The sequence below is a fragment of the Grammomys surdaster genome, unplaced genomic scaffold, assembly GCF_004785775.1.
Source record: "Grammomys surdaster isolate TR1022 unplaced genomic scaffold, NIH_TR_1.0 126071, whole genome shotgun sequence".
NCBI classification, from domain to species: Eukaryota; Metazoa; Chordata; class Mammalia; order Rodentia; family Muridae; genus Grammomys; species Grammomys surdaster.
In genome coordinates this window covers 60344-84727 of record NW_021620880.1, presented here as the reverse complement: position 1 = coordinate 84727, position 24384 = coordinate 60344, and the positions used below count along the sequence as shown (strand labels likewise).

General features: G+C 39.4%; 1 protein-coding gene across 3 annotated transcripts in view; it reads right to left on the bottom strand.

The window, feature by feature from the left end:
• The window catches only part of Ptpn22 (protein tyrosine phosphatase non-receptor type 22), a 55901-nt gene that overhangs the window by 13626 nt on the left and 17891 nt on the right, over positions 1–24384 (bottom strand). For 2 of the 3 annotated variants that reach the window (XM_028755619.1, XM_028755621.1), the window contains exons 8-16: positions 23689–23831; positions 23047–23113; positions 21203–21280; positions 18504–18590; positions 12053–12129; positions 11111–11922; positions 8311–8394; positions 8049–8170; positions 6634–6661 (exon numbers count right to left, since the gene is read on the bottom strand). In XM_028755619.1, the coding sequence (XP_028611452.1) occupies positions 6634–6661; positions 8049–8170; positions 8311–8394; positions 11111–11922; positions 12053–12129; positions 18504–18590; positions 21203–21280; positions 23047–23113; positions 23689–23831 (1498 nt within the window). Of the gene's footprint in view, positions 1–6628; positions 6662–8048; positions 8171–8296; positions 8395–11110; positions 11923–12052; positions 12130–18503; positions 18591–21202; positions 21281–23046; positions 23114–23688; positions 23832–24384 lie in introns of those variants that run through there. The other variant, XR_003709772.1, reaches the window with a different exon arrangement.

The window sequence follows — 24384 nt, the reverse complement described above, 5'->3', positions numbered from 1 at the left end:
AAAGAAAGAAAGAAAGAAAGAAAGAAAGAAAGAAAGAAAGAAAGAAATGAAGGAAGAGAGAGAAGGAAAAGGTACTATTTTTTCTTATATATCCTGCCTATCCTCATATCTGGAAAATATTTAATGAGGGTTATTTGGTCACACTGTGCTAAAAACTTTAAATACATTATCTCAATTTCACACACACAAAAAAATCAACAAAAGAGTTATATGAACCATATTTCATAAATGAGAAAATCAACAATTTAAAGAATTTAAAGAATATGTATTTTTAAAGATTTATTTTATGTATGTATTTTATTCTCTCGCCTTTGTTTGAATACATCGGCTCATATATTTGCATTCTTAGTCCCCAGTTGAGGAACTGTTAAGGATGGCTTAGGAGGGGTGGCCTTGTTGGAGGAGGTATGGCTTTGTGGGAGGTGGTGTGTCACTAGGTTCAAGGTCTCAAAAGCCCAATCCAGGCCCAGTAAGTCTCCCCGCCCCCCCCCCCCCCCCCCCCCCCGCCTGCTGCCTGTGGATCAGGATGCAGATCTTGTCTACTGCTGTAGCACCATGCATGTGGCCATGCTTCCACCATGGTAATGTACCTATAAGCAAGCCCCCAGTTAAATGCTCTCTTATATAAGAGCTGCCTTCGTTATGGAGTCTCTTCACAACAATAGAACAGTGACTGAGACAGTCTGCGTGTGTGTGTGTGTGTGTGTGTGTGTGCGTGTGTGTGCATGCGCGCGCGCCTGTTGTCTAAAAAAGTCAGAACCCCAGAACCTGGAGTTATGGGTGGTTATGAGCCACTATGTGGGTACTGAGAACCATACCTGGGACCTTTGGAAGAACAGCCAGTGTTCTTACCCACTAAGCCATGCATTTCTGTTGTTTTACTGAAATGGGGTCTCACTCTATAATCAAGGGTAACCTTGAACTTTCAGCAGTTCTGCCTCAGCTTCCTAAGTGCTGGGGTTATAGATGTAAGCCACTATGCCTGTCTCAGAAAATTACTTTGCTTTTTGAGACTGAGAATCAGTATATAGTCCCTTATGGCTTGGAATTTGCTATACAGACCAGGTTAGCCTTGAGCTCACAAAGACTTTACCTCCTAAGTACTGGGATTAAAGGCATATACCATCATGCCCAGCCCTCAGAAAATTCATTCTTTAATTGAGGTTATATATTGTGGTAAGTCTTAGTAGATTGGTGGTTTCAAATCACAGACTGCTCCAAAAGCTCATGCTTTTAAATATCACATATACATAAATTTTGTTGAGTAATATGATAATATGAATAAATATGCTAATGACAACTACAGATTGTGCTATATGCAAAAATACCTGTGTATTCCCCATAGCCGTTATCCAGTTTTGTTCAGTATATAATAAAGTATATAATAATATATAATATAAGTATATAATATAAACAAACTCAGAAAAAATAAAAGCAATAACAAGTTTCTTTTGAAGTGGGTACAGTTAAGAGTACTGGTTGCCCTTCCAGAGGATGTAGGTTCAATTCCCAGCACTACATGTCATCTTACAACCATCTGTAATTCCAGTCCAGGGGCTTCAACATCCACTTCCAGCTTCCTTGAGCACTGCACATATGATGTACAGACATAAATGCAGGCAAACATCCATGCACAAAATAAAACGAAGAGAATTTATTAAGTGCCAGACATAATTGTTTAGAATCACTGTTAACAATAGTAAAAATCTATAAACTGAAAATGTTATTAATTTTTTAATTATTTTTTTTCAAAGATTTCTTTACGTATTTTACGTGTGATTGTTCGGTCTGCATGTATGCCTGAATGCCAGAAGAGGGCACCAGATCCCACTATAGATGGTTATGAGAGGCCTTTCTCTGTGTAACAGCACTGACTGTCTTGGAACTAGCTTTGTAGACCAGGTTGGCCTCGAATTTACAGAGATCTTCCTGCCTCTGCCTCCCAAATGGGATTAAAGATGTATTCCACCATGACTGGCTTATTGAAATTCTTTTAAGATAAATTATATAAAACATTAAAATGGTAATATAATATATTTCAATACATGTACACATCTTATAATATTAAATCAAGTTAAACATGTTTACTCAAACACTTTTCATTTATAGCGAAAAATTAGAAGTCCCTTTTTACAACCTTTAGAAATGAATAGTGAAAAGCTTCGAATAGTCTCCGAGCTACACAACAACGTACTAGATCTCCTTCCTCCGACTGGTAACTCAGTGCCCAATGCTCAGCTTTACTGATCTCTCCTCCATCTGGCAATCACTATACTCTGATCGTCTGTGAGATCGACCTTTTATATATATCACATATGACCAAGATCATGGAATACTTGTCTCTCTGTGCCTTGCTTGTTTCATTTAGCGTAGTGATCTCCAGTCCTATCCATGTTGTCAGACATGACAGAATTGCATCCTCTTTCTTGCTGAATGATATCACATTTTCTAAGCTATGAATAATTTGATGGCATATAGATGGTGTTTCTTAATTGTTGCAGATAGTGCTTTTGGGAATATGTAAGTACAAGTGTCTATTTGTCTACATGTTCTTTGCACATACACTCAATGGTGGAATTTCTGGTTCATGCAGTAATATTTTGAAAATTTTCCCTTTTGTTTTTCTTTTCCTCCTTTCTTCCCTTCACCTCTTCTTTTCTTCCTTTCTATCCCTCAGGGGTTTTTTTGAGGTTATGTCTTAAAGTATATACCAGGCTGGCCTCAAACTCATAATTTCACCAGTTGATGAGATTTAGACTAACACGGAAGTAAACTTCTTGGCATGTCCATGCAAGAGGCCACTGTGGAGAGCTGTAGTGAAGCCTCACTTAGAATGGAGCATGTCAGGACCATGAAAGGCCTGCTGAGAAAGGCTGCATACAAAAGTAGATCTCACCTGAGAGCGGGATTACATGTGCTCCAGGCAGCAGAGCTGGAGAGAAGGGGCTACCTGTGGAGCCAGATGATTCTATCATGAGCTGTAAATGCTGGGTACAGAGCAGCAGGACTCCGTGTTTCCCCTGCTGGGTTTCAGTCTTGCGCTCACCCTATCTTTTTTTGTTATGTTCCCGTTCCTCCATTTTGGAGTGAGAATATTCTTTCCTGTTGAATATTTCAAAGTATATAATGTAATATATATATGTATGTATGTATGTATGTATGTATGTATGTATGTATGTATGTATGTATTATAGCAGCCTATAATTAAGAGTGCCTGAGCCTCAGAAAAGACTCTGAACATACTGTTATAAAGAATATTCGAACTGTTAAAGACCATGGGACCATTCTTGGGAAGGGTAGGGGTTTGATCAAAAGGAATTGGACCTAATGCATTTTGCCTTATGAGATGAGCATGAGCCCATGGGGATGAAGAGGGGGAGGAGATGTCTTTAAAGTAATGTTTAGGTGTCCAGGTGACGTGGGGTCGAACTATGATAATTAGTCTTGACTGTCAGCTTGATGGTATTTAGAGTCCCCATGGAAATGAATCTTTGGGCATGCCTGTTAAAGAATGGTGAGCTAACTGAGGGAGTGTCGAGGTCCAGGAATCGCCTCACAAACTACATGGTCACTGATCTCAGTCAGACAGGGATAGTTTATTGAGCATACATACTGGCCAACCAGGGTCATGGTCCAAATTCAGGAGCTGAGCCATGACCCTGAGTTAAGATCCTACAAGATTTTTAAGCCCCCAAACCACAAACATCTATGCCCAGTTATTTCACCAATAGGAATAGGGAATTTCCTTAGGAACATATCTTTGTTGTTCATTTATCTTGCTCCCATTGGTTGGAGTATTCAACTGTGGCAGGGGACTTGCTTTGTCTAATATTCATGTCCTAATTTGTCTACCAGGATGAGACTTCTCTAACATTTATGTCTTAACTTGTCAACCAGGGTGTCAGTTACCCATGTACATGTCTCTGTCTGCCAGGTAGGATGTCAGTTTCCAGGGAGATATTGGGAACTGAAACTTTACTGGACTACTACTCAAAATGGAAATCTTTTTTTTTTTTTTGAACATGAAATGCTTTTTTATAGCATGTTTTACAAGGGGAGGGGGTAAGAGGGTCCAGGTGGTGGAAAAGTACAAAATCTTCTTGGCCTGTGCCTTGAAACATGTCATGGTCTATATGGTACACTGCCTTGAATTATGATCTACCTGCAGTTCTTCAGAAGATATGGTACACTGCTTGAGTTATGGTCTCCCTGCTATTCTTTTTTTTTTTTTTTTTAAACTTTATTTACTTATTTATTTAAAGTACACTGTAGCTGTCTTCAGACACCCCACAAGAGGGCATCAGATCTCATTGCAGATGGTTATGAGCCACCATGTGGTTGCTGGGATTTGAACTCATGACCTCTGGAAGAGCAGTCAGTGCTCTTAACCACTGAGCCATCTCACCAGCCCCCTCCCTGCTATTCTTAAGAAGACATGGTACTCTGCTTTGAGTCTATCTGCAGTTGCTAAGCAGGATCTTGCAGTTGCCAAGCTTCAGAGGACATTGTGCAGGTGGGGAAAGGTAGGGGGTAAGGGTAAGGGCGAGGGTCCTGGCTTCTGGCATCTCCCCCTTCTCTGTTTAGTTAGAGAAGGCGTCTTATGTTCAATCCCAACTATGTGAGTTTTGAATTTGGATGTCTAATTATGGGGGGTCTTAGACAAGTTCACAACCCCAAAACACTGATGTGAGACGAGTCACATCGATGGTCGAAGGCTTTAGGCTGTCGACGATGGGCAACGTCAAGGGACTCTGATGTGGGTGAAAGGAGGGTGAGAGCCCTGTCTTAGGCCATGTAGGCTGCACCCACTCCCAGCACCACGCACTCCTTTTCGGCTGCATTGGGTGGGCCCCTGGGAAGTGGACCTACAATAATCCCGTCATTGGGCTAACTCACAGCCATCCTAGTCTCTTGTAAATGTTCAAGTTACCAACCATTCAAAATGGAAATCTTATTCCAAATAGTTTCTTATATTGGTGCAGGTGTCTCTTTTATGTTGAGGTCTATCTCAAGGGCAGCTTATATCATAAAACTTTATGTAGAGGTACAGGAAGTGCTGTTGGGTGGTTGGTTCAGGTCCAGGCTTATTGTGGGTAACTATATAATACAGTCCTGTTGACTTTTAGCATGATTGGTTACCAAGGGCACAGAACATAACAAAATATGTAATCAATATTGGCCTTAGAAAGTTCCTTAATAACCACAGAAACATATGAGAAAATTTCTTTATAATGGCAGGCTAGCCAAGTAACTGTTATCTAGGCCTTAATATTTTACCTAGGCCTTAACAGCAGGAAATACTCTAACTGTGGTGTACACTATTTCATGTGCTGGGGTTTCAGACTGAATAAAAAAGAAAAAGCTAGCTGGGCACCAGCATTTATCTTCCTTTGCTTCCCAACTGCAGAAGCAGGCAGATCTCCGATTTCAAGGCTAGCCTGGTCTACAAAGCAAGCTCCAGGACAGCCAGAACTACACAGAGAAACCTTGGCTAGAACGCACATACACACACACACACACACACACACACAATAAAAAAAATAAAATAAAATTTGAATCACTAAAGAAATGTTGAAGGGCTGGAGAGATGGCTCAGTCGTTAAGAGCACTGACTGCTCTTCCAGAGTTCCTGAGTTCAATTCCCAGCAACCACATGGTGGCTCACAACCATCTGTAATGGGATCCAATGCCTTTTCCTTCCTGGTGTATCTAAAGAAAACAACAGTGTACTCATATACATAAATAAATATATCTAAAAAAAAAAGGTAATGTTGAGCACAGCTGTGCTTGTCAGATGCATAATACACAAAGGTTTTCAAAATTAAAGGCGAAGATCGTTGCCTTTGTTGTGTGAGGCCATTTATTTGGAATAATTTCACTTGTCTATTCTTACTTTTGTTTCCTTGTGTTTTGTTGTTGTTGTTGAGTTTTTGTTTGTTTGTTTTGTTTTAATCTCTTGTTCAAAAAAGTTCTCACCAATTCCAAAGTCCTGAAGTTTCTCTTCTGGCATGTCATAGTTCCAGGACTTATAATTAAATCTTTAGTAGATATTGGGTTGTTTTTGAGAGTGGTGAGAGTTAGGAGCCCAGCTTTGTTATACATAATGATACCAAATTTTCAGAGTCGTTTGTTGAAAACCCTATCCTTTTTCCCATGTGTGTTCATAACATCTTTATCAAGAGTCGGTTGTCTATAGAAGTACATGTAGGTTTACATCTGAGATATTTATCCTGTTCTTCTGTTTTGAGTGTGTCTCTTTTCATGTTGTTACCTCGATATTCTGGTTTCTCCAGCTTGTGTAGTTGGAAGTTGGATAGTATAGTTTTCTGCTTTTTTTTATTCATTTTGTTTGTTTGTTTGTTTGTTTGTTTTATTTTGTTTCATTTACACAAGATTGTTTTGACTATTTGAATTTTAAAATATTCTATCTGAAACAATTTTTTAAAAAAATCATGCCTTTACTTTGCCCATGACAAAACAGACATCGTTAGTTTGGGAAAGCCAAAAATAAATCAAGATAGCAGAAGCTATTACAGAAACCATGAATCCTCCTGACATGAATTACTAACAAGCTGTTCTTACAACACAAGTCCTTAGGACTAAATGTCATCTAAAGGCAAGAGAAGTCTTTACCTGATTTGGGACTTCGGAGTTTCACATTCTAAATAGGAAAAAAGTGAAAGAATAATATGTACAAAAACAATACAAGCTCAAAGCAATAAATAACATTTTTAAAAATTATAGTTCATCTTACTATAGTGACAGCAGTATTTCTTAATTAGTAACTGTGCTGAATTATAAAAAGGAACCCTTAACTCTTACAGTGATTTCGATAGTTTTATATCATATGGAAATTAGTTCTAAATTGATTGCCTTATGAATTATTTCTTTCATAATTTAGAACATTGCCCTAAAAATTTATTTGGAGATAAGTTGTTGAAATTGTAATTGCTTTATGATACTGAAAAGGGCTAATTGTTCTTTGCTATGTGAATTAAGAAAAAGACCATTATTTGTATGCATACAATTAATTGTAATTGTAACAACAGTATGTTAACATTGCAATTTTACAGCATCACAATTATAAGAGCTATTTTTTAAATTCAGTACTGGGGATTAAACCTAAACTCTTACAGTACTAGACAAATGCTTAACACTAAGCCACATCCACAGCCTTGTAGAAACTTCTAAGTGATTAATTGTTTGGTCTCTGAAACCAATGTATATACTTACATAGTTGGTTCAAAGAATATATAGAAATGTATAGCAGATTTTCAGGAACACAGATTTTTTTTTCCTCTAGACTGACATTATTCCAAGTGGTTCATCTTAAGTCATATGCACATGTCATTAAAAGTTGCTGTCTGTGATTTCACTGCTAAGATGATTAGCCCATGAGGTGGTTACAGTGAATAATTTGTCTACTTGTGAAACATTTGATTTGCTTTTGCCTTAACTGTCTATTAAGAATTAGCTCAAATGTTTTCTCTTTCACTGGGCTTTTCTCATTACTTTCAACCTGAAAAAGCTTCCATGTTCTTTAAATCTCTGTATATTTCACAGATCATTGATTTATGATCCTGATATAATAAACATAAAGCTTCATATACACATCGTGTACTTCCAATGTAAATTTCATAAGAGTAAGAAACATGCCCTGTATATCTTTCCTGTCCCTCACATCCTCTGGCATGTTGCTTTACATAAGGATCTACTTAAGTATTGGATGACAGTTGTCAAAATGAAGAGAAAGGTCTGGAGAGAGTGCGCAGCAGTTAGAGCACTTGTTGCTCTGGCAGGGGACCTGGGTTCAGTTCCCAGCACTCACATGGTGGCTCACAACCCTCCGCAACTCCAGTTCCAGAAGATCCCATGCTCTCTTTTGACTTGTGCAGGCACAAGACACACATGTGGTACATAGGCATACATACAGGCAAAACATTCTTACACCTAAAATAAAATAAGTATGTCTAAAAAAATTAAATGTGTAGAAAAAAATTATAGTCTGTTGAATACAAATGAATTGAGTCAGAGAAAAAGTTACAAACCTTGCTCGGTGGAAACTCCACACAGTCATGGATCTTCAGTTCAGATGTCCCACTGCATTCCAGTGATGCTCCAAATTTTACCACCAGAGGTAAGGATTCGGTAACACTTGGTGAGGGCTGACCTACAAGAAAGCAAATATGGCAAGTTCTTAGGAAGGAGGTTGTTTTTAGAGGAGGCAGATGGGTGTTCGGCAGCAGCATACAGAGTGCTGAGGGGACCTGAGAAGGGACACACATGTCATACTTACTGAACTGTACTCACCGACTTCCTCAACCACAATAAAAGACTCAGGTGTCCGTTCAGGGAGTGGTGGGGGGATTTCATCATCTGTCCTTGAAGAAGTAGCTATCCAAGTAACAGAAATATAATCACAATTTTTTGATGAGAATAAAGGAGATTCTTACATTCTAATCTAATCCTAAATATAAATTTAACAGATTTGTATTTGCTTACTCTAGGAAAAAGAATAAATTAGTAAAGTTTTATCCTTTGGAATTCTTTACTGGATGTAAAGGTTTAAGCGTGCCCACACATTCTGATGGAGGTGTTGTTAGGATGGTTTGGATTATCTTCTACACAACTCTTTCCTTTTGCTTTCCATTGAATTCACAATAGAACATTTTCATCAGCTAAGCATTCATCTATGCAGGAGATATTTTTAAAATTCCTTTTTTGCTGGATAGTGGTGGCACATGCCTTTAATCCTAGCACTTGGGAGGCAGAAGCAGGTGGATTGGTTCTCTGAATTCCAGGCCAGCCAGGTCTACAAAGTGAGTTCCAGGACAGCAAGGGCTACACAGAGAAACCCTCTCTTAACAAACAAAAACAAAAACAAAACATCCTTTCTTTTTTCCATACATAACCCGAAACTATCGATGTTTGTTACAGAAGTAGATGTAGTTTATCAAGAAAGAGAAGAAACTTCTGGGAGTGGAAGTGGACTAGAGATCTCGGGCAGGGTTCTCTGTCTGATAATACTTTTGAAACAGAATTTGGAAACATTTTACATGCCATTATAAGAAACTGCCACCAGATGGCAGATGTGTCAATTTTGCTACAATATGAAAATAACTTGTTATTTTTGATGCTTTAAGAAGTCTAAAATATTATGGCTATTTATAAAAAGAAAACATTAGATGGTGAAGTGGCTCAGTGGGTAAAGTACTTGCTGCTACCAAGCCTGAAAACCTGAGTTAAGTCCCTGTAATCACATGGTAGAAGGAGAAACCTCACTTCTGCCAGTCACCTCTGACCTACACACACACACACACACAGACACACACACACAGACACACACACACACACACACACAAAAGAGAAAAACAAAATTTCTTAAATTTTAATGATTAAACTGCAAAAGAATTAGATCAAAGAAGAACCTTCTCAGAACCAGATAAAAAAATTTTTGCAACAAATTATTTTCATCTATCAAACTTGCTAGATTTTAATAGCACATATTTATCATTAAGAGTTCTAAGTCATTCTTGTTTATGTAGAGAATCTGAAGCCAGCCTGGGCTACATGAGACCCTGTCTGAGAAAAAGAAAACTAAAATAGGAAAAAAACAAAAACACTTAGGGCTGGGGAGATGGCTTAGTGGGTAAGAATGTTTGCTGCGTGAAGATGAACACCCGAGTTCAGATCCCCAGTATCCACACACAAAGTCTGAGTAGCCCTTGTTCCTGTAACCCAGCACTGGAAGAGAAGGAGCAGAGACAAGGGCTCGCTAGTCATCAGCCTGGAGCAGGACAGTGAGAGGCAAGCTCTGAGTTCAGCAAGACCTCATCATAAAGTCAAAAGGTAGAGAGTGATAAAGAAATTCACATGAGATCTTCATTTGGCCTACACATGTATACCTACACATGTATACACACACATACACAGAGAGAGAGAGACAGAGAGAGAGAAAGAGAGAGAGAGAGAGAGAAAGAAAGAAACTAATCCCAGCAACTTCTGGGAATCAGAAGCAGGACTGCTGTGAGTTGTAGATCAGCCTGACCTCTATGAAATCCAGGTCAGCTTGGGTAGTAACCTTATCTAAATCAAGAAAAGAGAAAAGAAAGAGACATGGGCTGGGGCTATAACTCTCAGTTACAGAGCTCTTTCCTAGCTGACTGGATTCAAGCCCTCATGACATAAAAAAAAAAGACAAAAAAGACATCTAATAATGTTATAGAACAATAGGTTTCTATACTTTCTAAATAAATGCTCTCCATGGATTTTCTTGTGATATGCCTAAGATAATTAAACTTGCTCTTTGCTTCCTTCATCTTCAACATCAAATTATTAGGGCTGCAGATTCAACTTAAAAACCTGCCTGACATGCATGAGGCACTAGGTTTAATCCACTTTACTAAAAAGAAAAAGGCAAAGAAAGAAATACTCTATAATAATCTCTAACAGTAGGTTCACTATGATTTTCTAACTACTCAGTTAAATCAATATATTTGATATGTAAAAAATCTAGAATGATAAGAGATAAATATGAATGTATTAAAAGATTAAAAACAATCACACAATACTAAACACATTCTCATCTACTTAGACACTGCAAAAGTACAGGATAGCAGGCCTCCTCTCCCCACTCCTACAGGAAAAGAATTCAATGCTTAACAGTGTGTTCAACTCCTTACAGGTACATAAGTGTGTAACAACTATTTCTGGGTGACCACACAGTGCTGTTGATAAGTTTTTCCTCTGTAGTTGGGAAGCTCCTTTTGCATGTTAAAGGTAAATTATGGGCTTTTGGTAAACAAGTCTGGAATAAGGATTGGCCATGTTTGAAGCCTTCCTGTTGGCATAGATGGGTCCTCAGATCTGACTGACTGCAGCACTGTTATCATCAATTTATTTAGGACACCATCAAAACACTCCCAGAACTTATTTCTTTAGAGGAGGAGGAGGAGGAGGAGGAGGAGGAGGAGGAGGAGGAGGAGGAAGAGAAGGAGGAGGAAAAGGAGGAGGAGAAGGAGGAGGAGGAGGGCTAGGGTGAGAAGAAACCAAAATATTTAATGGAAACCAGGCAAGGTCCAAAACAAACAAATTTTAAAAAATAACTTACCTTCTATAGCTGTCTCTTGGTTTAATGGTGGGGAAAAGCTGGTCAGAGTGCTCGCCAGTAAAGAATCATGTGGGTTGTAATAAGAAAAGGAGGTTGAAGAGGCTGGCAACAGAGCGTCAAAAGTGGCTCCATCTTGTTTCTCAGGCAGATCAAAAGACATCTTAGAATCAGCACTATTTGGAGGGGATGATGAAAAATAAGAATCTTCCGCTAAAGACATGCACAAATGCACTCTCGGAGCGCCAGGGCTGTGCTGCGGTACACAAGTGGCATCACACGTCGGGCGCTCACAGGCACGCGGCAGTGAATAATTCAGTTCTTCTGAAGAAGCATGAGCCATTCTTTGCACCTCCATGAGACAGTGCTCATGCAGTTGAGATTCCAAGCATGAAGAACCGTCTTCCACGGCCAACTCGTTTGTTTTTCTCTGCTGAATCAGTTCAAAAGGAGTTGATTTGGTCCGTTTTACTGGCCCCTTTGAATTATGACACCTGCCCGCTGTGTTTACGGGCAGAACATTAGAACACGACCCAAACATGGAACCAAAATCTAGACTTTGGTACTTCTGGAGGGGCTCTCCCATGACTGGAGAAGCCCTTGCCTGCCCATTCCTGGTTATGACAGCCTTGCTGTTACACCCAGGGTTTAGCTCTAAACAGTTCAGAGAAGGGCTTGATTTAGCCGAGTGCAAAACCAACTCTTCCTTGGTGCTTATCTTAGAAATCCTAAGGCCAAAGGAAGACACTTGGGTGCTCTCTGCTTCAGGCCTTTGTTTGCTCTGCGAGTTTGTCATTTTTGCATCTCTCATGGCACTGAAACAAAAGGACAGAATGATGATGCCATACCGAGAAGAGGTCTCTTCCAGTAGCATAGTAACTGGAACATGAGATTTCATCCTTTAGGCACAGTTAGTCAACATTTAGATAAGCAAAATTTACTCACTTTTTTGGAAAATCCAGAGGACAAGAGTCAGTTTCTATAGTGAGGTTTTGTTCAGGAATTGAGCATTCTGCTTGAATCTTCAAAAGAAATGTCAGAGGTTTTTGTTTGTGCGTTTGTTTTGTTTTGGCTTGTTTTTCATGAAGCAATGTCAATGAAATGTTTTAATATTTGGAAGACTGGGAAGTAATACCTGCCCCCCCACCCCCCACAAGGCACAGGGACCATCATGGAAAAGGGAACAGAAAAGAAAGATCAGCGAGGACTGGACTGAAACTGTATTCTGGACGTGACAAAACTACTTCATTCATGAAATCAAGCAGTTGTATAAGACCTCCATAGGGGCTGGAGAGATGGCTCAGAGGTTAAAAGAACTGACTGCTCTTCCAGAGGTCCTGAGTTCAATTTCCAGCAACTACATGGTGGCTCACAACCATCTGTAATGGGATCTGATGCCCTCTTCTGGTGTGTGTCTGAAGACAGCTGCAGTGTACTCACATACATAAAATAAATAAATCTTAAAAAAAAAAAAAGACCTTCATAAAACTAAGCCATTTGACACTCAAACATGTCTGGGGGATGGGCTCAATAATACCCACTCTTAATTGAGTTGCTATGACAGTCGATGGCTTCGGGGGGGTGGGAGTCAGGGCTTTATTAAGGGTGTAGCCCCTGGTAGGTCAACCTTACTGCAGTGGTTGGCCCCACACCCATGAGTATATTAGTAACACAAACTAGAGTTGGTGGGTTGTTTTTTAAGAAGAAGGCATGAAGTTAGGAAGGGGTAGAGAGATGGGTGGTAGTTCTGGGAAGAATTAGGGGGAGAAGCCAGGGCAAAATAATCAAAAATATATTGTAATAAATTCTTAAAGAATTAATAGAAATATAAATCAATGTTTACTTAGCTTACATGAGTTGATATAAAATAAATGATACATTTGCTTTATAAAGAAAGATCTCAAATGAACAGCATAACTTTACATTTTAAGGAACTAGGTGGAGGGAGAATAAAATCAATCTCAAACTTAGCAACAACAAGGAAGTACTAAAAATTAAAGCAGACATAAATGAACTAGAGAATAGGAAAATGGATAAAGTGAACAAATTAAAAAGACCAACAAAATTGATTAGGCTTTAGGCACACTAAGGAAAAAATTCAAATTATTAATCAAAGGTAAAAATGCAAGACCTGGATAGACAGTATATTTGGTAAAGTACTTAAGTTCAATTCCCAGCATAGGCCCCTCAATAAACACAAAACAAATTTGGCAGGGCATAACACACCTGAAATCCCAGGACTAGAGAGGTGGAGACGGAGGACCCCTGGGATTTCTGGTAGCTAGACCAGCCTGCTCAGTGACCTGAGGCCCAGTGAGAGACTATCTCAAAACAAGGTTTATGGCTTCTGAGGAATGACACCTGAAGTTGACCTTTGACCTTCACATGCATACATGTGCTTATGATCATTAACATGCTCACATATCTACACATGCACCCTCACACACAAGATGAAAATATGGCTATTACTAACAATCTGTGGAAACAAAAAAGTTAAAATTCTATAAACAACTACATAGAAGTATCACATATATTGCATACTAACAAATTGAATAACCTAGATAGAATGGTTAAGATCTTGGAGATACTCATCATACAAAAACTGGTTAAGGAACAAATAGCAAATATAAATAGAAATTAGCTAGTAAGGCAATTGAATCAGTAATAGAAATTAAAGAGTCCCTATTTTGTTTCACTGTTTAAATGCTGTCTTTCATGTTCAAAAGAAAAAGAAAACCATAGAATCCAAAATAGGACCAAAGGTTGAAGTAATCGATTTGTCAGAGCCAGATTGTGCTGACCTAGAGGAAGAGGCAGCCAAATATTATGACCCTGAATGGCCCTGTTCCTGAAGACCCCTTCCCTGTGCTCCTCCACCTCCAGATGCTTCCACTATGGGGATAGGTGTTGTAGATCCCAGAAAGGAGTTGCAGGACAAATTTTCTTTTCTTAAACAACAAATTTCTCTTCTTAAACAATAAATAGAGTTAGGAAAAGAGTATCAGGACTTAATTAATCAGCTACAAAAATTAAAGACAGGGAAGAGGACTCGAGAGGGCAAGGAAAATCCCTCAGGTCCTCAAGTTCCTCAACCCAGAGTCCAAAGACAGCCCCTGTCCTCTGGTTTTAGCTCAGCCACAGATCAGCCAGAGGAGGGAAAGGTTGAGGTTTTCCCTGTATCAGAAACTAGAGATGCTCAAGGGGTTGCATGGAGACATCACACAGGGTTTAATTTTCAAATTATTAAAGAATTAAAAAATTCAGTGTCACAATATGGTGCCACTGCTCCCTTTACTCTTGCAATCTTAGAATCTGTTGCAGAGGAGTGGCTAACTCCTGGTGATTGGAATACTCTAGTGAGAGCAGTTCTTAGCAGTGGTGACCATCTTATTTGGAAATCAGAGTATCATGAGAATTGTAAAGAGACAGCTAGGAGAAAAATTCAGGCAGGCAATGGTTGGTCCTTTGATGCTTTAGTAGGAGAAGGGCAATTTGCTTCTAGTGATAACCAGATGCAATATGACCCAAGCTTATTCGCTCAAATTCAAAACGTGGCCATGAAGGCTTGGCATAAACTCCCGGTTAAGGGATACCCTGGTGCATCTTTGACAGCAGTCAGACAAGGGCCTGACGAACGATTTTCTGATTTTGTTCATCGATTAATGACAACAGCAGGGAGGATTTTTGGTAATGCAGAGGCAGGTGTAGATTATGTGAAACAACTTGCATATGAAAATGCCAATCCTGCCTGCCAAGTGGCCATTAGACCCTACAGGAAAAAGACAGACCTTACTGGGTATATCAGACTCTGTTCTGACATAGGGCCCTCCTACCAACAGGGCTTAGCTATGACAGCTGTCATGCAAGGACAATCAGAGATTTTTTGGCAAGCAGAGACAAAAAGACCTGTTTTAAATGTGGCAAGCCTGCACACTTTGCAAAATATTGCAAAGCAGAAAATGAGTTAACCCAGAGACAGCCCAGAAAACAGCCTGGCCTATGCCCACATTGCAAACATGGAAGGCATTGGGCTAATGAATGTAGGTCCAAGACAGATGCACAAAGAAACACCCTTTCCCATAATCAGATAAACAGGAACAGGAGCCAGCCCCAGGCCCTGAGCCAACACAAGACAAAACAGGCTTATGGGGCAGATAGATTCTGCCATCCTGATACCAAAAAGAATTTTGCAACAGTCCTCTGCAAAGACCGATTAACTGGAACCTGGAATGGACCAGATCCAGTGCTTATCTGGGGAAGAGGTTATATTTGCATATATTCCCAAACTGCAGATGCCACATACTGGCTGCCAGAGAGACTAATTAAACAGATAGATAACAATAACAAATCCAGGAGGAGAAACCTCCTGAGAAGTGTATTTTTTCTTTGCAGGAAACATGAAGATGTTTCACAATTGTCTTCAAACCAGAGCGGATCAACCAGCATACCTGACTTGGGAAGTTCTCAGTGCAGAAGAAGACATTACCACCTGCACCTCCAGGGTGGCTCTATTAGACTCTTGGTTCCCTGATTTATGATTTAGTGGGGTACATTGTTTAGATCCAAGAGAGAACCCATTACCACAGTTACTATAGTTATTTTTTGGGGTTTAGGATTGACTTGGGCAGGGATGGGGATTTCCTTACTTGTTTTGTTAAAAGCTATGATCAGTTTTTTACTTATACAGATTTAGATTTAGAAAAAATAGTATCTGCTATATTGCATTTGTAGAATTCATTACACTCCTTAGCTGAAATAGTGCTACAGAATAGAAGAGGCTTATACCTTTTACTCCTCCAACAGAGAGAGTTGTGTGCTACCCTTAAAAAAGAGTGTCGCTCTGAGGCAGAATGGTTTACACCAACCATTCAGGCATTGTTAAGTCTCTTGTCTCTTGGGTCCATGGTGTTCAACAGACTGATGGCTTTTGTACAACAACAGATAGATGCTATTCAAATGAAACCCATACAGGTCCATTATTACAGGCTGGAAGTAGGGAACTCTAAAACCTCTGTCATCAAGACTGAGGAGGATTAATCCCTAACTTACGCACTAAGCCAGATAGTCAATGACGGGTAAGAGAACACCTCAAGACCCTTGCCCCTAACTGGGAGGCCTCACCATCCTAAGACAGGAGCTCAACAATGGCTATTGAGTATCCAGAGATGAAAAAGGGAGGCTGGGGTCCTTTGTTCCAACCTAAGACAGGCACGGTTTCCGTAAGTTTTCCCAGCCTTTCCTTTTGAAAACAAATTTAAAAAGGAGGACCTGTTGGGAGCCAACACCTAGCAGAAAGCAGCTGTCATCTTTGCAGCCATCTGGAGCCATATACCCTGACAAGAGACTTGTTTTCAACAGCCCACAACAGCTGAGCACACTCTGATAAACATCTTCTTTTTCTCACATATCTTGTTTTGCTGTTTAGTACTGCCAGTTGCAAGGGGCACGTAGTCTCCACACTGCTAGCTAGGCACACGAGATAGCCATGCTGCACGGCACATGACGTAGTGCCTTCAGCTGTGCTTGTCCACAAGGGCAAGGCTCGTGGTTAAGGGTATAAATACCCAGGATTTCCTTTCAATAAAGGAGTGATTTGATCAGACCCTCTGTCTTGTCTCCATTCTTCAAGTCTCTCGCCCCTCCATCCCCCCCCCCTCTCTTGCTAGACCCTGACCTGCGGACTGGAGCAGCAGAATGGGCCATTACAAAGTGGCCCCCGAACATAGGGCAGCTCGGGGGGCTATAGGCAAGCAACAATTTGCAAGCAACAGATCAACATTAGTAAGAATAGGAGAACAGCACATTAATATACTGTTGGTGGAAATGTGAACTAGTATAGATATTATGAAAAATCAGTATGGTGGTCCCTCAAAAAGTGAAGAACAGCACTACTGTATAATTTATCAGGTCAATTTCTGGCATTTATGGGGGAAATGTAATTAATTTAATTTCTGGCATTTATAGAGGAAATGAAATTAATGTAGTATACTTACGTTTATTGTGGCATTATTCACAATGAACAAATTATGGAGTCAACCTAGGTGTCCATCCATAAATGAATAGAGAAAATGTGGCATGTATTCACAATGGAATATTATTACCCGCTTTAAAAAGAAGGAAATAAGGGCCTGGGAGAGGGACTGTGTTTAGACCCCCAGAAAGCTCATAAAAGATAAGTATAACCCTTACATGATGGACCTATAACCCCAGTACTGAAGATGGGAACAGGTAGCTATATCTAGGGGAGAGAGGGTTTACTGGCTAGCCAATCTAGTAAAAAATAAAGAGTTGTAATTTCAATGAGACATGTGTCTCAGAAACATAAGGTAGAAAAGTGACTGAGGAAACATCCTGATGTTAACCTCTGGCCCCTATAAGCATCTGCAATGGTGAGTGCACACCTATTACACATGTACACACAGTGCCAGGTAGGGTCACATACACACACACACACACACACACACACACACACACACACACACAGTGCCAGGTATTGTGATACAGGCTTGTAATTTCAGCTTAGGAGACTCAGTTCAAGGCCAGTCTGGACAACTTATCAAAACCCTGTCTCAAAACTTAGAAGTTGAAAAACAGAGCTGGTGAGCATCTCAGTGCTAAAGCAATTATCTGGCATTCACAAAGCTCTATGTTCAATTCAGAGTATCATTTAAAAATGATACTTTGTTATTTTTGGCAACATGGATGAATCTGGAGGTCATTGTGCTGAGCTAAATAAGGTAAACACATAGAAGCACAGCACAGGATGGTAGGATCAGGAGTAAGAAGGAGACTTTGAGACAATGTTCATCATCAGGCACAAAATTTCAACTAAATAAAAAGAGTAAATTCAGGTTTACTATAAATTACAATGACCACAGTTAATAATGATGTATTATGTATTAGAAAACTGTAAAGAATATAGGTCTTAAATTATAAGTAAATAATATAATGAATATGTCAATTATCTTGATTTAGTCAGTTCACATGTATACTTACCTTAAAACATCATAATGTGTCAAATATATGGCACATTATTATTATATATTATGATTTATATATTATATGTGATATATATTATATATTATGTGATATGTATATATCACATATATAGGTTTTTGAGAAAGGGTCTTTCTGTGTAACCTTGGCTGTCCTGGCACTCACTCTGTAGACCAGATTAGCAATGAACTCACAATATATTAAATTTTGCTTTGTTTTGGTTTTGTTTTGTTGTTGTTGTTCTTTGAGACAGGGCCTGACATTCCAACTCAGCTATACACAATTGTGTATATAGAATTCAACTATACAGAATTGTGACTATACACAATTCTGGCAAATAATCTGAGAGCCTTTGGCAAAAAAACATATGGGTAAAAATAATATGTAATTTAAATGTTACCTCTCTTCCAAAGTGATCATCAGAGATGATATCCATGTGCCTCTTAAACAGTTCTAACACAGCACTGTAGACCAGTTCGTATTGTTCCTTCAGAGTATCACAAACCCGGAAAATGAAGAAAATCAAAACATCAGGTGAATTACAGAAGCCTATTTCAAAATGGAAACATCCATCAACATACATCACTAAACTCAGGAACAGTGCCTTATGCTGTGTGTGAGGCTATGGCAGATTTGTGTATACTTTTAGGCTATGAGAAGTACTTATTTTACATTAACTCTAGCTAACACACAAGGATTTTATGGCATGCTTCTTCCATATGCTAACTTTACTTTCTAACTTATCTTTCATCTCTCTGTTTTCTTTGCTGTCATTTTTTTAAGAAATATTTATTTTATGTATATGAGTATATTGTAGCTGTCTTCAGACACACCAGAAGAAGGCATCTGATTACTTTACAAGATGGTTGTGAGTCACCATGTGGTCGCTGGGAGTTGAACTCAGAACTTCTGGAAGAACAGTCAGTGTCCTAACCACTAAGCCATATGTTATCCTAGGTGTATTTTTAGTAAATCACCTGGATTTATGGAAAAATTATCAAGTAGTGGTTGGTATATGAATTGATAGCTTCAATATGTATCCTCTAACTTGGCCTTCAGAATTGCTCGATGAAGTAGGAAGGCTGTTATACCTGTCTTTTACATTCAGTTTGTCCAAGGCCATTCAGAAGTACTTCCTGGCACGCTGCTTAAAATCTGAATTGTCTGACTTAGCTTAGTGTATTCAGATCAAGCTTCTAAAATTTTGTAGTAGTAAAAGTACAAAAGAAAAGCAAACCACTGGATAAAGGTTGGAAATCATGGATTCAGTGCAGAGAAATGAGACATCTACTTTTACCATGAGTTACAAAGCTTATGGCTTTTTTATTTCATTTTGGCCTTTCTTTTTCCTGAAGCACTTCCTCTGAGACTTTACAACCCTGTTTAAATAAAGTATGTTTCAAAGCTATTCTTAGCAAGAGAACAATGCAGCATCTGTATCACCCAGCATAGTCTTTGAATACTATAATTTTTTTTTTAAGACAGAAAAAGTAGCCAGCTATTGTGGTTTGCTTTTGTAAGCCTAGCACTCAGGAAGCTGAGGCAGGAGGATTACTGCAACTTCAAGGCCAGCCCACTCCTCAATGGTGAATTCTAAGCCAGGTGGGGGTATGAAAGTCAGACCTTATGAGAGAGAGAGAGAGAGAGAGAGACAGAGAGAGAGAGAGGGAGAGGGAGAGGGAGAGGGAGAGGGAGAGGGAGAGGGAGAGGGAGAGAGAGAGAGAGAGAGAGAGAGAGAGAGAGAGAGAGAGAGAGAGACTATGAATGAGAATGGGACTCAAACAGGAAGCACCATTTGGCTAGCCCACCATTTAGCAGTGTTGGAAGAATCAGCTACAGCTATTAGATTCATTTAGCTAGTCACTACCAATGTTAGATATGAAAGTTTCTCCAGTTACTTTTGAATTTCCTAAAACTAGGCCAGAGAGAGTTGAGATTTTCTGAAATGGGGTATTTTCTGTGAGTTTAGCGTTGAATTCATATAACAAGGCTGTGTGCGCACTGCTGTGTCTGTATTTATAAGCACTGCCTTCCTTCCAAGCCGGCTTCCACGTCACATAAACTTTCCCCTCATAGGTTGAATATAGAAAACACCTACAGACAACATATGAAAAATTACTTTTTCCACAGCCTATTTGTGGAAAACCTGTGTGGGCCAAGCAGATGCTTTTGTATTAGTAGCGCTTCAGTTTTTCCCTTCATTCACAACTTGAACATTAAAATATTAAAACTGCCTCTGTGAGCTGCTTTATCTCTAAACTTATGTGCAAGTTTGTTTATAAGGGACCTGAAGTACTTCAGGATCTTTCTACTTAAGTATAATTCCTAAAAAAAAAAAAAAAAATACACAAAATGTCTTCCACAAAATAAACATCAATAAAAACTGAATGAATGAGTGGATAAATTAAGTTTCATCTTAAAGATGCAGAAATGTATACATTTAAGGGAAATCACTGCTGTATAAACATGTGTGAAACTGATACTATAAGCAATGAGAGATTTGGGCTTAGAATTAAAAGGAAGAATATTCCTAGTGCAATGAACAAGTGTGGTCAATCCAAGGTGGGTTCAAAGGTGGTAGGGACATACTCCCAGCTCGTTGTAGTTCTGTTTTTAGAGTGTGTCTGTAGACAAGGGAACTGTCGGGAAATGGTGACAGTAGCAACCTCTGTATGAGGCATATGCTTGTTCTGACTTCAGTTTTCATGGCTTTCTAACAGAAATTAAATCACCTCTTGAAGTAGAAATGACAGCTCCCTGATTTTCCCTGGCTTCAGAGAAGCATTTGTAGCTACAAAATTTCAAGTTAACTTATGACATTAGCTAGTTGTTTCTAATGAGTCAAATTCATTGTTTGTTTGTTTTTTCAGTTTCCTTTGTAAGCAAGAAATAGTGTTACAGACAGTAAACTATGAGGGCTGAAAATAATCTGACCAGGAGCAGGGCTACAGGAAAACACTGGGAATTTCAGAGTTAGAGAAAAACATAGTAAAGTTGTCTTGCTCCTGTACACTTAGCCATTTTCGGAGGTCTCACCATAAACACAGACACACAGCAAGACTCAGACACTCACTGTCATCCGTTCACCACAGTCTGTACCTGAGTTTGAACTAGCGAAGGCCTCTGAGTTCGCATTTCTTGAATCAAATTAAAAACACTGAAGTTCTTAGGAATTATCTGTCAAATCAAAGAGAAAAATATTTTATTTTATCTTTGTGCTAACAAATCATGCCACTTTCTCCTAGTCTTGTGCTCCTAGGATATCTACTCTTCTAACATAGAATAACACAAGAAAAGTGTTTTCCTCCCTCTCTCCTTCCCTCTCTCTCTGTATTTCTTTCTTTCTGACAGCATTTCACATAGACCAAGCTAGCCTTACCTGTGATGTAGCCAAGGATGACTTTCAATTTCCTCCACCTACCAAGGGCTAGGACTGCAGGCATCCATCACCATTCCCACTTTCCAGATTTACACAGACAGATCAAACATAAAGCTTGGTACATTGTTTTCTAACTATTCTACCAACTGAACTGTATTCCTAGCCCCAAGAATGCTCTACAAAATATGTGTTTTATTTTATGTATGTGAATGTTTATATAAAGGGTAGAAGGGGGCACTGGATCCCTCGTACCCAGAGTCATTGATGGCTGTAAACTGATATATGGGTGCTGGGAACCAAATGTCTGCAAGGGCAGCAAGTGCTCTTAACCTCTGAGCCATATCTCCAGCCCCAAGAAGGAATTTGGAAAACCAGTACAGTTATCATTTTTGCCATGATTTAGAGCAGTGATTCTCAACTTTCCTAATGCTGTGACCCTTTAATACAGTTCCTCATGTTGTGGTGACCCCAACCATAAAATAATTTTCATTGCTACTTCATAACTGTAATTTTGCTATTATCAATTATAATATCTGGTTTTCTTATGATTTTAGGTGATCCCTGTGAGTCATTAGACACCCCCCAGAGAGGTCCTGACATGTGTACGTGTGTGTGTGTGTATATGTGTGTGTGTGTGTATGTGTGTGTGTGTGTGTATGTGTGTGTGTGTGTATATATATATAGAGAGAGAGAGAGAGCGCACTAGGGAGATATATCAGTTGGTAAAGGGCATGCCATATAAGCACAAGGACCTAAGTTCAGATCCCCAGCACCTACATAAAAGCCAGGCATGTTTGAACCCCCAGTACTCAGAGACACAAGTGGGTCCCTGGAGCTCATGGGCCAGCAAGCCTATCCAAGTCAAGATTCAGTAGAGACCCTGTCTCAAAAAATCCAATAGAAGATAATTGAGGGAGACCCTAATATGAATCTCTGTCCTCCATGTGCACACCCACACATCCACACATCCACCCTACACACACACACCAATGCACACACACACACACACACACACACACAGAGAGAGAGAGAGAGAGAGAGAGAGAGAGAGAGAGAGAGAGAGAGATTTCAAGACAATAGCACAAAGCTTGATTTTGGTAAGTTGAATCCATCTGCTAAAGCAATTTGAATAAAGGAAGGGGAAATACACAATTCAGGGCAATAGTTCTCAAACATTAGCATTTCCCAGACTCACCCGGAGAGTTTGCTGGCTCACATCTCCCAAACTTTCTAGATTCATCGGTAGGGCAGGACTTTTATTTATATTTTTAACACATTCTCAGATAATATTGACCCTAGAGAATCATACTTTGTCATGTGGGGATCAAACATGTGGCCTCCTGTCACAAGACAAGTACACTATTATTGAGCTATATCCCTTCCCCCTGGGACCACACTTTAAGAACCACCAACTGAGGAGCTAATTCAATTATTTGACAGAGTAGATTTACAAGTGACCCACTTCATAAGAAAAGATGAGTTGTGAAGATGTTCTGAGGAGTGGAACTTCTGCAACCCAGATGCATGCAGCAAGAAAATAGGAAGTGCTTGCTGGGAAACTCACCCCATCTTTCAGCAACATCCATGTATAATCAACAGCACAAATGACACCTGTCCTTCCACAGCCGGCACTGAAATGGAAGATCATAGCATGTGCACTTGCTGACAGAGATAACGGACAATGGCTGCGAAATTCCATTGCAGATGTGAGGAGGGAGAAAACGAAACTTCAAATCCTACCATGTCCCAGAACATGTTTTGTCATGTCACAGTGGACCTCAGGCACATATTGGCAGCATCTCACAAGAATTCCCAAAACCAATGCTCATAAGTAACTTAAGAGCAAGTTTAGATCCAGCAAACGTCTCGGTGAGTAATAGCTCTTGATGCCTTTACCTAAAGATCCGAGTTCAAGCCCCAGAACCCACAAGGTAGAAGGAGACAACATCCCCAAGGTTGGTTTGTATCTCCATATATAAGCTGTGACACATGCACATGGGTGCACATATGTGCATACAAACACACAATAAAAATTAATAAAAATTAAAGATATTAGTTTAATGTACCAGTCGGATTTATAATAGATTGTTTCAACTATTGACTTTCTCTCTGAATTGAATCCTAGTCAGACCCTCATTTGTTTCTGGTTTTGTTGTTGCTGTTGTTGTTTTTGATCTTTGTAGAAGGTTCATTCACAGCGTCTTACCTGCAATGAACGCATATAGGAACACAATCATCTTCTTGGTAACAACGCAAATCCCAGATGAGCTGAAGAATAGGGTCTATAGATGAAGGCACATCATGGTCTGGCCAGTTCTTATAATGAAACTGGTAAATAATGCGAGTTTCCTATTTAAAAAAAAAATTAACTAGAATAAGGGAAGAATTTGAGGTTAGGATTCCACCTCATTCTCTCAAAAGATTAATCCGATTAAGCACTACCTATAGCCTTTTAAAAATTGTTTTCTGCTTCCTTCTATATAGCTCTCAAGCCTTATGAAATATGAGGATACTTTTCATTGTCTTATCCCTAACAGCACCACCCACACAAAGGGAAGTAGAAATGAAAATAGTACAAACCAAATCTTCCTTAAATTAGAGTGTCCCAAATAGGTCACAGACATGTTGATGTATTGAATCCCCTTGCCTTTTAGCAAGGCAGGGTAGAGTCTAAAGCGTCAAGTTGGTCCCTAGTGTCTAACCATTGTTCATATAATATATGAATATATTACCAATATCAGTTTTATGTGTGGCACAGTGTAAAACAGATTAGGGGCAGAGTCTCTTATGAATAAAAACTTACCCAAGACATCAAAGACCCTGACTCCGCCCATGGCTCCCTGCCCAGCCTGAGTCACACACACACACACACACACACACACACACACACACACACACACAC